This window comes from Vanellus vanellus (assembly GCF_965231255.1).
Source record: "Vanellus vanellus genome assembly, chromosome: 18".
Lineage (NCBI taxonomy): Eukaryota > Metazoa > Chordata > Aves > Charadriiformes > Charadriidae > Vanellus > Vanellus vanellus.
This window is the reverse complement of record NC_138923.1, coordinates 9,807,496-9,820,141: the sequence shown is the minus strand read 5'-3', so window position 1 is coordinate 9,820,141 and position 12,646 is coordinate 9,807,496. Positions and strand designations below refer to the sequence as shown.

The following is a 12,646-nucleotide window of genomic DNA, read 5'->3' as shown; positions in this document are numbered from 1 at the left end:
AGGACATTGCCATTCCCTTCAGTCACCAGACCCACCCCCCTGCAAGAGCTGAAGGGTCAGAGCCCTTCTTCCCACAGCAGCCCTCTTCCCCCTGCTCCCACACAAGACCAGGAGTCACTTTTATTTAAATAACCAAAGGTGTAATTTTTTTTTTTTTTTTAAGCACAATACATTATTCTCAACCCGATTAAAAGTGAACAGCAGACAACTGCACAAAGAGGCACCGCTCCCTCCTCTTAGGGAAGGACACTGCAAGAGTCACTTCGAGGATGTGACTATCCCCCACCAGGAACCCTCCCGGGACCCTCCTGGGTTTAACCTCCATGACAGCTCTTTATCTGCTGCTCTTACAAAGTGCTGGTTCAGTCCCCATCCTCCCACCCTGACCCGTCCCACAGCGGGTCTGACCCCTGAGTCTGTACTGTAAGGCCCCCTCTGATAAAGCCCCTCCGGCTGCTGCCAGCACCAGCTCAGCCCAAGGGCTCCCTCCCTTGGGGACCACTGGTTCTATAGGACCCCCCCATAGGCTTTAACCCCCAAATGCTGTATAACTGCAATTCCATCAATGCAGCCCAGGACAGGCTGCAAGAGCCAGCTGTGTCAGCTAGCCGAGCAGCCCCAGGCAGTTTATCTCAAGGTTATACACCCTGCGCCATAAACAGGAGAGCTAAAGCCTCCCTGAACCTGAGTTACAGGTGAAGGTCACCCCCTGGAACCATGGACGTGACCCAGCCCTGCTCTTCACAGAGGTCATCAGCATTTCTGCAGCTCCCAGCAAGGGATCCAGGAGCCCTGCTGGTCTGTCACACCAAAGCACAGGGGAAATCCCTTTATCTGAACGGGGGAAGGAGCCCATTTCCTCCAAAGGGAGAGCTGAAGCCTTCCAAGCCCTGTTACAGCCACAGCTTGCCCACCCTGCAGCTCTGCAGGAGTTTTACAAGCCCTGCAGAGCAGCAGCTCCACCAAGATCTGCACAAAAGACACACGGGACAGGCACCATCTTTCGGCCACTGCTGACCATGACAAGTGGCAAAACAAACATGACAGAGCCCTTGGTATCTGCGACAAGTACTGCAGGCACTACTGTGACATGGTCGAACCACGGCAGGGAGTTGGAAGCACCGTTTCCCAACACCAAGGAAGCTCTGAGCCAACCCAGGTGCACGTCACCCACAGGTGTGCCGCAAACAAGTCACATGTGAGGATACATTTGCCCAGGACTCCGACAGATCTGTGCGATTTTTAAAATCGAGCTGGTGGCTCCGAATGGTAGAAACAAGCGTGGGGCTTCATTCAGAAGATGACTAAACTGGCAAGGCTGGACAGCATTCAGCTAAACTCTGCCCAGACCATATACGCTGTGGCTTGGTCAGACTGCAGTTTCCCTCAGTGAGTGAGGGCACTTGTTCAGACACAGCAATCAAGCCCAAAAGAAACACTATAAGGCTGACTGACTCCACGCATTCCCCTTTGCGGCCCAGCTGAGGTTATTCGCCCTAGGTGCTTCCTTCAGAAGTGAAAGAATTGGCTCAGGAGTGCCTGGGCAGCACAAAGCCCCAGCACAAGATGCTGCTGTGACCCAAAGGCACCTCTGAAGGAGGCAGGTCCTGCCCCAGAGACCGCCCGTGAGCTCCACCATGCCGGATGGCAGTGCTCCGGGCTGCCCAGGGAGGATGCCACACTCCCTGCACTGCTGAAGAGCTAGAGTCTGGATTTTCACCCGATTCTCAGCCCTGTTTGAACAACATCAACGTTATGCAGATACAAACTATTGCCTGGTGGTTTCCATCTGGGACAGCACAGGGCCAGGACAGCACTAGCTGAACCTGCAGGAACACGGGTGCAGGGACACTCGGTTGAGGCAGAGCCCAGCCTCCAGCCAGGTTTTTGTCGTCGCCCCACGCCAGCTGCCTGAGCTGGGGGAACTCACCTCTCTGGTCATTGAGGCCTTTGGTAGCACAAGTTTGATGCCTGAGAAATTCAGAAAAAGGAGACGTTTCATTGTGAGATAATGAACCCATAAGAGAAATCCACTCAACAGGGAATCTCAATGTTGGCTGGACACCCTGTGTGTGCCAGTCTGTGGCGTTCCCAGAATTAGAAGTCACTGCAGAGGAAGAGAAGTTCCTTCGGTATTTGGCAACAGACAGGTCCCTTCAGTCACCACCACATGGTGATGCCACTGGAGAAGCATCTATGATGATTTCTTTGTTTCGCTTGGACTGCCCGACAGCCTGAAGAGGGTCTCCCTCATGGTGTGGAAGCATCTGTCAGTGAGGTCAGAGACATCATCTGATGTCAGGCCTTTGGTCTCTATTGGAGGCAGAACCTCAACCTTAATTTTCCCTGGGAAAAAGAGAAGAGCCTATGAGAAACCCACACACCACAGGAGCACTACTCTGCCCTCCCAGGACCCCTGCACCACCCGTCCTGGACAGCCTCAGCACAGCCCTCATCCCCTCACAGGGCTTCAGATATCCATGCCTGGAGTGCCAGTGGAGGCTGCACTGGTCTCAGGGGTAAGAGATTGCTGTGGGGATTAGACGCTGCCCTCAAACAGCTGTGCCAAGCAGTGGAGTATTTCCTCTGTGCCCCAAACTGACACCCCAGCCAGAGCTTCCCCCTTTCCAAGGCTGGTGTCACCACTCTGCCCTCACCTGCCAGCCAAGAGAGTAGGGGAAGCTGAGGGCTATGGACCCACTCCGCTCCAGGACCATGCCAGGCACTGCCTGCACCAGGTGCTCCCACCCAACCCAGGCAGGGAGCACAGCAGGCATGGCTTCCTCCTAAATGTGAGAGTTATGCTCCAAGTTGGCTTTCAGTCAATTTTCTGCCCAGCACTTGTACTGACAGACTTCTAAGCTTTGATATGACCGCCTTCCTTGGTTTGCCTGCAGAGGGGTCCCTGCTTTCAAAGGTCAGGAGGCAGAGCACACCTGCTTCTTTCCCCAAACCCTCACCAAATGACAGGCTGTGCCAGTTATGAGAGGGAGAGGTAGTGTTCAATTTTTAATGAAAACATCCTTCACTGTATTTAATTAGATTCTTTCCTGAGTTGCCCAGCCCAGGCTCTGGTGCCAAGTGCTTTGAACTTACTCCACACATCTCCCAGAACTCCTCCTTGTCACCCCAGCTCTGCTTCCCTCCCACACCCTTGTGAACCAGATCTCCACATGGGTATGGCATCAACCCTGTCACCGAGTGACTGTAGAGACCCTCGTGCTCTTTCGTACCTGATGTAAATAATTTCGTCTTTGGGTTATAGAAGGTGGTAAAGGAGGAATATACCACAGGGATCACTGGGACCTTTGGGAAGAAGAGGAAAAAGAGGAGTTACTTTAACCGCAGCAACTCAGAGCAGGCCAGAAATAAGCAGCAAATCCCATGCAGCAGAGCTGACCTGGCCCAGCTCAGCTCTCACACACACAGGGCACACACAGCCTCACAAGCAAGACCCACTTCCAAAGGCTGGCACAGTCCAGAGTCAAAGGGGATCAAAACCACTCCTCAGCAACTCAAGGCACAGGGACATTCAAGGCACTAGGGCTAAGTTACACTTCAGCCTCAGGTCAGCACTGGCTCTTGGGGCTCCTTGTCCCAAGCCAGACTTCAAATCCCAGGTATATTTTCTGACGTGCAAACATTGGAGGATGCCTATTTTGATAGCCCCTGCCATGCTGTACAAGGACATGTTTGAGGCAGGCCAGCTGTCATGCCTTCGGCTTCTAAGAAAAGGAGTTACCAGCTGCAATCAATTGCTCTCAGGGAAGCTTCAGACAGGTAGAGACACAGCCAGGAGGGCAGGAACAGAGTCCTTATTTCAATGCTGATAACACAGACACAATCTACAGCTAGTGACTCAGGGGGAATGTTAGCAAAGGTGGGTACCATTTCTACTGTCATCCTTTCCTTCCAGCAGCCACCAGCCCCTGCCTTGGTTGCATCACCCCGGCAGGAATGGGGATGGTACAATGCAGGCTACACCCTGGGCTTGGCCAATCAAACCCAGCAAGAGATCTGGCACCTACTACTCCAGTCTCCAGGATCCCTGCTATAACACCTCTTTTAGGGAAAGCAGTTTTCCCTCAGGCCTGGAGTCATCCCAGTCCTGAGAAGCAAGGCAGAGCATGCATGGGAAGGCAAGGCACCCATCTCCTCCCAGCCGCCTCTCTAGCATCTAGTCCCCAGCCGAGCAGGGTGGCCCAGCTTCCAGCAGCCACCTGGGCCCAGGCAGCACAGCCAGGTCTTCAGTACTGCCCCAGAGCTCTGCCCAGGCAAGCACCACCGCTCCTTCAGAAGCCCTAACAGCTCTAGCTGTTTGAAACCAAGGAGCTGTTTGTCTGCTCTCCCACTAACTGCTCATGGATTTTTGTCATTTTGGAGAGAGGAGGCATTTAAGACATACCAAGAAGTGCCATATGGCTGTCTGGGAGGGAACAGCTATTTCCACACAGAGCAAGCCCAGATGTTGCTCTAAAGCACTAGCATTAACAATCCTGAATCAACACTACACTATTGCAACCTGGGGGATTGAGAAATGCATCAACAGCTTTGGGATTCCCCATGCAAGCTCATAAAGCACAGCACCCGCTGAGCTCCCAGCCAGAAGCAAGCTCTGTGCTGCAGCCGTGTCCCCAGGAGCAGTACACAGACACTGCCTGCAAAGACTAGAGCTAGGGGGTCAAGTGTCCCAGTCCCTATGCTCTGCCCTCCACATGGGATACCAGGAATGCAGTGCTGGAGCAGTCAGGAGAGAGGATAAGGCAGCTTCTCCACTGTCTGCAGCCCCTCATCCACAGGGGTCAAGTCATTCCTGCAGGGGATGGAAAAGGCTCTTGGCTCCTGCTGGGTAGCTCTTATGACACCTAATGGTGGTTTAGCAGAGGAGCTCAGCTGTGACCTGGGAACACAGCTCACTGGAGAGCAAATAAACCATACCACTGCATGACCAGTCTGCAATGTCACTGCAAAAGCATTCAGGGTTCCCGTGCAGGAGCAAAGCCTCGTTACCTGTGCTTGGACGGCAAGGTGAAATGCTCCTTTCTTGAATGGCAGCAAATCCCCTGTGCAGTTCCTTGTGCCCTCTGGGTACACCCACACCTTCACCTGTACAAGGGGAGATAAGGCTGTGCTCCAGCAATCCACTTGCAGTGCTCCCTTCCTACTGGCCAAGCCACCAGCCAGCGTTGCCAAGAGCTGCAGGTGGCTCTAACTTCAGGAGAGCCAGCACCAGGAGTGCCACAGCCCCCCGTGCCTCCCCAGGATACCCAGACACACGCTACAGTCACACTCACATTGTCAGCTGTCATACTCTTGGCCACCTCTGCCATCACCATCTTGGCGCTGGTGGTGCTCTTCCTGTTGATGAAGATGACACCGCCGAGGTAGATGATGAGCCCCACAGTGCCGGCGTACATCAGCTCCTTCTTGCCCACCTGGACACAGTCATCAGGCAGGACCTCCATCAGCCCTAATGTGATGGTAGAGGGTGAGACCTAGCAGCCACCAGCCCCCCATCCTGCATTCAGATGGGACAAGAGACACAATCTGAGGTGGGGAGTCCCAGGGACAGACCAGCACCTCATTTCTCTGCTGGTTTCTGCTGCCATCAACAGAGCAGAAAGACTCGGCACAGAGCAGAATTACAGGGTCAGGGTGGATGCAGGTCATAGCAAGACTCCTCAGGAGGCAGCTCACTCCTCACCCCCGGGGTGCCTAGTGGGGCCACCCCTCAGGCCTGGCTGCTTGGCACACTGACACAAGTGCGAGGCCAGCCAGGCTATCAGGGAGGCAGGGATGTAAGGCAGAGAGCTGAGAGGCACCTGAAGCTGAGCAGTAACTGGGGTGCTGCACGTGGTGCGATTGCTCAGAGGAGAGACCCTTCCTGCAACCAGCACTGCTAGAGAAAGCTGGACCAGCTGGCTCGGTAGCACAGACCAGCCAGGGCAGGGGGCTGCTTGGCCAGGAGATGCAAACAGCATTTCTCTGATGGTGAGCAAGAGAACCGCTCCCTCCCTCCCACCAACTCCTCACCCATCATGTCGAGGATGCTCTGGTGGTTGGACACAATGATAGCAGGGCCCTCCACCTTGAAGTTCTCCAGTCCCTTCACCTCAAACCTCAGGCCGAAGAAATACTTGAAGGTCTTGACCACAGTTCTGATGATTCTGCAGAAGAGAAGAGTAGTCAGCAGCAGGGCAGGGAGGTGACAGGGTCTGCTATACCCAGCATAGGTGGAAGGAGACAAGGCATCTGTGACAGAGAGCCTCCACTCTCATTTGCCCTGTGGTCCATCCAAATGTCTGTCCTGCACGGTCCCATGTGGTCAAGGTGCTTCAGTTGAATGCTAAGCCTTGTCCACTCCCAGTGTAGGAATTTTACTAGAAGCCTGGGGGAAGCTGATTGTAACTTTGAGGCCAGTACAGCTAGACTCGATGGTTCATGCTTACTTCAAGCTGACAGCATCAGCTCACAACCAGGCTTACTATGAGCTCTTTGGAAGAGACGAGTCCAGCCCAGTGCAACTGCAAGAGCCCTGCAAACAAAGGGCAAACTAGAAGACCTCTGAAGTCCAGGAAGGACAGACACTTGTTTCAACACTGAATCAAGGACTCCTCCTGCTGCCAGTCCTATCCACTTAGTGCTCCTGTTTTTCCCTGTGCCACAGCCATTGTCTGCTCTGATGCTTCCAATGTTTTCCTCCTGCAATCAGCAGAGCCCCGCAAGTTGTTCAAACAGTTCTCCTAGGAGCTGCCACTCCCCAGCACATGGGTATTAGCCTGCTGTAACCCAAAGAAGGCTCTGTCAATTCTGCTCCTTGCAGCGCTGAAAGATGCTGTTTAACGATACAAACAAACATGGGGCGTCGCTACCCCAGGGGAGTCCAAGAAAGGAGAAGAACAGAGGTGAGAAACACTTCCCTGTAAAACACAAGGATGAAAACAGCAAATGGGATGCTCCCCACACAGCTTGGCAGAGGCTAGGTGCCCCCAGCAAACCCACCTTCAAGCAAACAGCTTTTGCCTGTCAGTTCAAATCCCCAGCAGATCTGCAAGTCCGTCCACAAAGCTCCCTGCTTTCCTCCCCTCTGCCCGAGGGCTGGGACCCCACCTGGCAGAAGCTCCACTCAGCTCTGCCAACGCATGGAGCAGGCTGCCATGCCCTTGCTGAGCACACCCAGCCCAGGCTCGCCAGCCGAGATCCTGCCAGCCCATGGGAGCAGGGCCCGCCTATGCCACCCCCAGACAGGTGGGAGCTGGGGACCCTCCAACTGGGCCAAAGGACACAGCCAGAAGCTGGCAGCACATGGGGGCTATTTTGGGCAGGGGAGCAGCCATTCGCCAGGACAGGAGGCAGAGAAGCTCGCACATGAACAAAGGCCCCAGGAGCAGCCAACAGCTCTGCCTTGCTCTCCCTCCCCTAGAGCAGATTCAGGAGCTGACCTGCCCTCCAAAAAGCACCCGGATGCCCTGCCTCGGGGCCCACTATCTCCCTGGCAGACAGATGATGGATCTTGCCTCCCTGCAGGAGGAAACAGAGGGACAGTGTCAGCTTCTCCCCCGTAACAGGGTCCAGCCAGAGGGCTGCACAGCACCATCAGCCTGGGAAGCATCCCTGTCCCCTGGGGTGGGAGTGGAGCATCCAGACAACATCTTATCCTAACTTGGCAGCAGCTCCCAGCATCTGTTCTCCAGAAGTCTCCCCATCCCTGCCATCAACTCTTCAAACACTTGCCTCTGTCAAGGCAACTTTCCCTGGCTTGCTCCTACCCACTCTGGGGTTCATATCTCCGTGGGGTGCCCCACCATGCAGACTGCCCAGGCCCTGGCTTTGACACTGGAGCTCAGGCCAGGCCAGGCCAACGCCCGCAGGTGACACATCTGAGTGACGCTGCAGCTATCAGTCCTGGGTCATTCAAACTTGCTGCAAAGGTTAGAGCCGCACCCAGGGAAAGGACATGAGGAGGTGCACAGACTGCAGAGCTCCCGAGCACCATGGGCCTGCACTGAAGTTACAGGAGGGCAGTCCAGGTGAAGAGACAAAAGGGCAGGTGAGTAGAGGCAGGGTGACATGAATCAGTGAGGTCATGATGGATGCCATGCCACCAGACTGACCTAAATCCCACTTCTCCTCCCTTCTGACTGCCAACCAAAAAAGAGGTCACTGCTCTGGAAGTCACGCTGCTCCATAGCTGCTGGGAGAGGCTGGTTACACATTACTCAAGAGCAACCATCGAACTTCCTCCTGCCAGTAAGGAGCCAGGGTTTCCTTGCACAAGATGTGGCCTGAGCCACTGAAAGAGGCAAAGGGGCAGAGCTCAGAGCAAGCGAAGAGCCACCAGGTGACTGGCAGCCCTGCGGAATTGGCCATGTCATCCACAGGGTTAAGCAGGTGGGTCCTACTCCCCTTCAACCCTGCAAACAGCTTCTCTGCTGGTCTGAATGATCCAGTCACAGCTGCAGAGAGCTGTAAGTCTGATGCGCTTATTGCCAGACACAAGGAGAGAGCAGAAAAATGAGAGGCAGTGTGCTTTTTCAGTGCATCCGTAACAGCGTGAGTCTGAAATCCAGCAGCCCCACCTTCATGTGCTCTGCTCTGCAGCCTGTGACAGAGGCCTTTTTAGGATACTCTGATTTTCAAGGATTAATGAAGCGTGCTTACCAGATTGGAAGCTCTTGCAAGAGGTTTCGCCACTAGATAAACAGTGCTATCTCTATCAGACAGAGAGGGCAACCTCTTCCAAGTCACACCAGCTTGGCACTGGAGCCAGGAGCACAACAAGGACGGGGTGTTCTGCGCCGGGCAGCGATGCTGTTATCGCTGTCTGTCCACCAGCATGTGCCTTGCTTCAACTCCCTTCCCCAAGCAGGAATAAGGAGACTGGGATGATGCAGAACTAAGGAACTCACTGGATCACCTCAGCCACAGACCTCCCAGGGGCTGGGATACATAACCAGGGCCATCAGCCAGTACCAGCACATGGAAACGATGAGCTTAAGTTACAGGAAAAGGGCAGTTCTGGCCAAAATTCAGCACCAAGTTTCAACATGAGGAGATGTTCAGTGCAAGGAGTTCTTGTTCCCAAGGAGTTCCTTTAAGTTTACAGGAGATTTACAAAGTTTTAGGGGTGGGGAAGAAAAAGAGAGTGTCTCCATAATTAACATCATAAATTCTCCAAGCTGCAAAGCTGGTCGCGCAATGGAAAGCTGCTCCTGAGCCAGCCAAGGCAACCAAAGCTGGAAACAGAGCTATGCTGGAGATCCCAGAGCAGATGGCTCTTTCCAGTGCCTGGGGCCACAGCAACTGAGCTGATGATGGCAACCCATTGGCTGGGGCAGGCAGGGCAGAGCCCGCGAGGCAGCACCGTGGTGCCCTGTGCCCTCTCGCTCCACCCTGAGCCCCACCTGCAAGAGCCACACCACAAAGCAAAGTCCAGCTCCACCAGCTGAGACACCGCCACACCTTTGGTCCAAAAGGATGTATTAAGGCAACAGGGCTCCCCTTTGCCCTGCAGCCACATAACGTGGCCTGGACACGGGTGGCTTGAGTAGGTAAAAAGCGGCAAAGCAAGGACAGCAAAGCAAGGAGCCCAAGTTCTCTTGTGCTGACAGGGGGAAGTGCCACCTACTGCCCTTAAAATATACCTTCGTGTGTAGAGGAGCTGCTCTTCTCAGCAGCAGCTCAGCCACCCTCAGAGGGCCACGGGCAGCCAGGCCTGACAGCAACGAGCGAGCCCCGGGCAGCTGCGTGGCCACCATGCTCCTTGCAGACAGCCCTCCTGGCACAGCCTCCACTAATGGAGGGGGGGGAACCCCCCCCCCTCAAAACACTGCTGTCACATAGCTTTCCCCCAAACCCGTGTGGCCCCCAGAGCACGGCCACTGGCCACCATCCTCACACCTTCTGGGCCGCTCAGCCCCAAAGGGGGCTCACCACGGGAACGGCTGGGGGGTGGCGCTGCCCCTCACCGCAGCCCCCAGCGCCCTCCATGAGCCAAGAGACCACCCCGCTGCCGCCAGGGCAGGTCCGCTCTCACAGACCTGAGGTAAAGGAGGCCACCACCATCCCGCCCCGAGGCCCCCACGCAGAGGCTGGGCCGGAAACCGATCTCCCCAGTTTGTGTTTCACCATGGCCCTGCCACGTCCCCGTCCTCGTCGTGTCCCCCCGCGTCCCCCCGCCCCTCACCTCATGTTCTTGACGGTGCGGCCGCCGTTGACGAGGAGGCAGACGGGCGCCGTCAGGGCCGAGGCGACGAGGCAGAGGAGGGAGTAGAAACCGATGCGCAGGGCGAAGTTGACGGCGGGGCTGAACTCCATCAGGACGTGGAGCAACAGCAGCACCGCCGCCCCCCACAGCAGCCACCCCAGCTCCATGTCCCCCGCCTCCGGCACCGCGCAGCCCGACCGAAGAGGAGACAACGGAGACTCCGACTCCGCCGCCGCGCCGAGCGGCGTGGAGCTGCCCCCGCCTTATGTGGGCGGTGCGGACGGCCCGGCCCGGCCCGGCCCACCCCCCCCGCCGCTCCCCTCCGCCGGAGCGGGACGGGCCCCGCGGGGCGCGGCGGGAGCGGAGTGGGGGATCTCACGGGCCCCCTGAGGGTTTGGGGGTCCCCTCATGGTGCTGTGTGGGTCTGGGTCCCCTCAGGGCATGGTGAGAGGACCATGGGGTCCCTCATGGGGACCCTGAGGGCTTTGGGTCCCTTATGATGCTGTGTGGGTCTGGGTCCCCTGAGGGCATGGTGGGAGGACCGTGGGATCCCTTATGGGGACCCTGAGGGCTTTTGGTCCCCTCATGGTGCCATGTGGGGTCTTTGGGTCCCTCATGGTGCCATGTGGGGATTTTCACTCCTTTCATGGTGCCATTTGGGGTCTTTAGAGTCCCCTCATGGTGCCATGTGGGGGCTTTGGGTCCCTCAAAGTGCTATATGGGGTCTCTGGGTGTCCCTGGTGGTGCCATGTGGGGTCTTTGGGTCTCTCCTGGTATGGTGTAGGGTCTTCGTGTCATGAAAATTCGCAACTGACCAAGGGGAGCATCGGTCAGTTGTGAATTTTAGTGAGAGGTCTCCCTGCCCCTCATGTCACCCACGTTCTCCGCTGGTGCTTGACGCTGATTTTTCACCAGCATGAACGAGCTGAGTGGGATGGAGCCTTCCCCGCTGGCGCTGGGGTTAGGTCAGGATCAGGCTCAATGGCTTTGTGGGCACGAAGCTGGCAAGGGAGATGAAACTGACACAAACGGTTTCACTGGCCTCAGCAGGTTTTGCAACACTTTTTATAGCAAAACCCCAGTCCCGGGGGTGGTGGTGGCTTTAGTGGGGTAAGATGTGACCCTGGTGCTGCAGTCCCAAGCATCATCTTGGCATCCACAGCTTTGCAGCTCCATGGAGCACACAAGGAAAAGTGATGATCCCTTTCCAAGTAACCCTTGTTCCCTCATCTCTCCCTAGACTCAACAACTGCGGTAGCGGCTATTCCCAAACGAGCTGTCACCAAATCGGAGGGGGCTCACTGCATTTCCATGGCCCCTCAGCAGCTCTAACGCCTGAAGCAGGAGACAAGCTCCTTCTCTCTGCTGGAGAGCTCAAAGCCAGCACTCCCTACAGCTGCCAGGCAATGACATCTCAGAGCTGGTCTCATGATTCCCGCTAATGCCACAAAGGACCTTTATTGTATTAGCATCTCGACGCAGCATCAGACTAATCCCTCCGGCCTGCATCGTACAGGCTGTTCGGAGAGCCTTGCCCCAGCACCGTGCCAGCCAGCATATGCCTGGGAAGTCACCGAGACCTTTTCAGCTGAACATAAGCTGGCCCGGAGCAATTCTGCGTTATCCTCGTGACTTTCGCTTTTGTTGACGCGGGAAGAAAGTCACTGGTGATCTGTCACTGGGGCATCGTGCGAGCTGACCCGCTCGACTCGCAAACGCTGGCTGATGTTGGGAAACTGAAATGCGGATTCCAGCACGGCCGCGGTGCCGATGGCAAACAGCAGTAGCAGATATGGTGCAGTGGGGATGGCAGTTGCGCGTTTGCTTCATGTGTGGGCTCCTAAAGGAGCTCGGCTATAATTCCCTTCTCCCCACGCTCTCCAACAGATTATCTGGAGTAATGCAAATGAAACGTTGAATATTAGTCTGTAGCTCAAGGAAGCGGAGTGATTTCTGATGCCAGACTAGAAGCCAGACATGGGCCTGCCTGCTAGCAAGCGGAGCTGTCACGCTGAGTTATTTCACAAGGCAAGCGGTTATGCTGCCAGATGACGACAGCCTGTGCATTAACATTACCATAACAAACTGCCGGATGGAAGAGGGCCCATGAGCCTCTGCGCACTGCAGAACGCAACAGGGATAGCGTCATCACCCCCGAAGTGTGGCCAGTTTTGGGCAGAGGCAAAGGCAACCCTCTCCTTGCCCTCCCAAGCTTCAGAAGCCAGAATGAAGCAGATCCAAATTCTTTAAAAAAAACCCCACACAACAGCTTACTAGATTGTGCTGCATGTTTTGCATATTTAAACTACTGACTGAATTATTTAGATGCGTTGCAAGTGTGGCCTGCAGGTAGTGTAGCTGAGCGGGGTCCAGGAACGGTGGCAGGAGTGAGCCCCCAGCCAGCGCCAAGCAGGCAATAGATCCTCTGCAGCAGGCACT

The 12,646-nt window shown here is 55.7% G+C and overlaps 1 protein-coding gene across 1 annotated transcript; it reads right to left on the bottom strand.

The window, feature by feature from the left end:
* Positions 1 to 86: 86 nt before the first annotated feature.
* Positions 87 to 10,442, bottom strand: AGPAT2 (1-acylglycerol-3-phosphate O-acyltransferase 2). Its single transcript, XM_082492818.1, has 6 exons — positions 10,187 to 10,442; positions 6,034 to 6,167; positions 5,295 to 5,470; positions 5,011 to 5,106; positions 3,234 to 3,306; positions 87 to 2,346 (listed from the first exon to the last, which is right to left on the bottom strand). Exons 1-6 carry the CDS (start codon positions 10,372 to 10,374, stop codon positions 2,195 to 2,197), a joined length of 819 nt encoding a protein of 272 aa, XP_082348944.1. The 5' UTR covers positions 10,375 to 10,442; the 3' UTR covers positions 87 to 2,194.
* Between the last annotated feature and the right edge of the window lie 2,204 nt (positions 10,443 to 12,646).

Coding starts and splice junctions, on each gene's coding strand:
- AGPAT2 (XM_082492818.1), bottom strand. CDS start 10,374: ATGGAGCTGGGGTGGCTGCTGTGGGGGGCGGCGGTGCTGCTGTTGCTC. Junction 5,107..5,294: donor AGAGTATGACAGCTGACAAT/GTGAGTGTGACT, acceptor CCCCTTGTACAG/GTGAAGGTGTGGGTGTACCC. Junction 3,307..5,010: donor ACCTTGCCGTCCAAGCACAG/GTAACGAGGCTT, acceptor TTCTTCCCAAAG/GTCCCAGTGATCCCTGTGGT.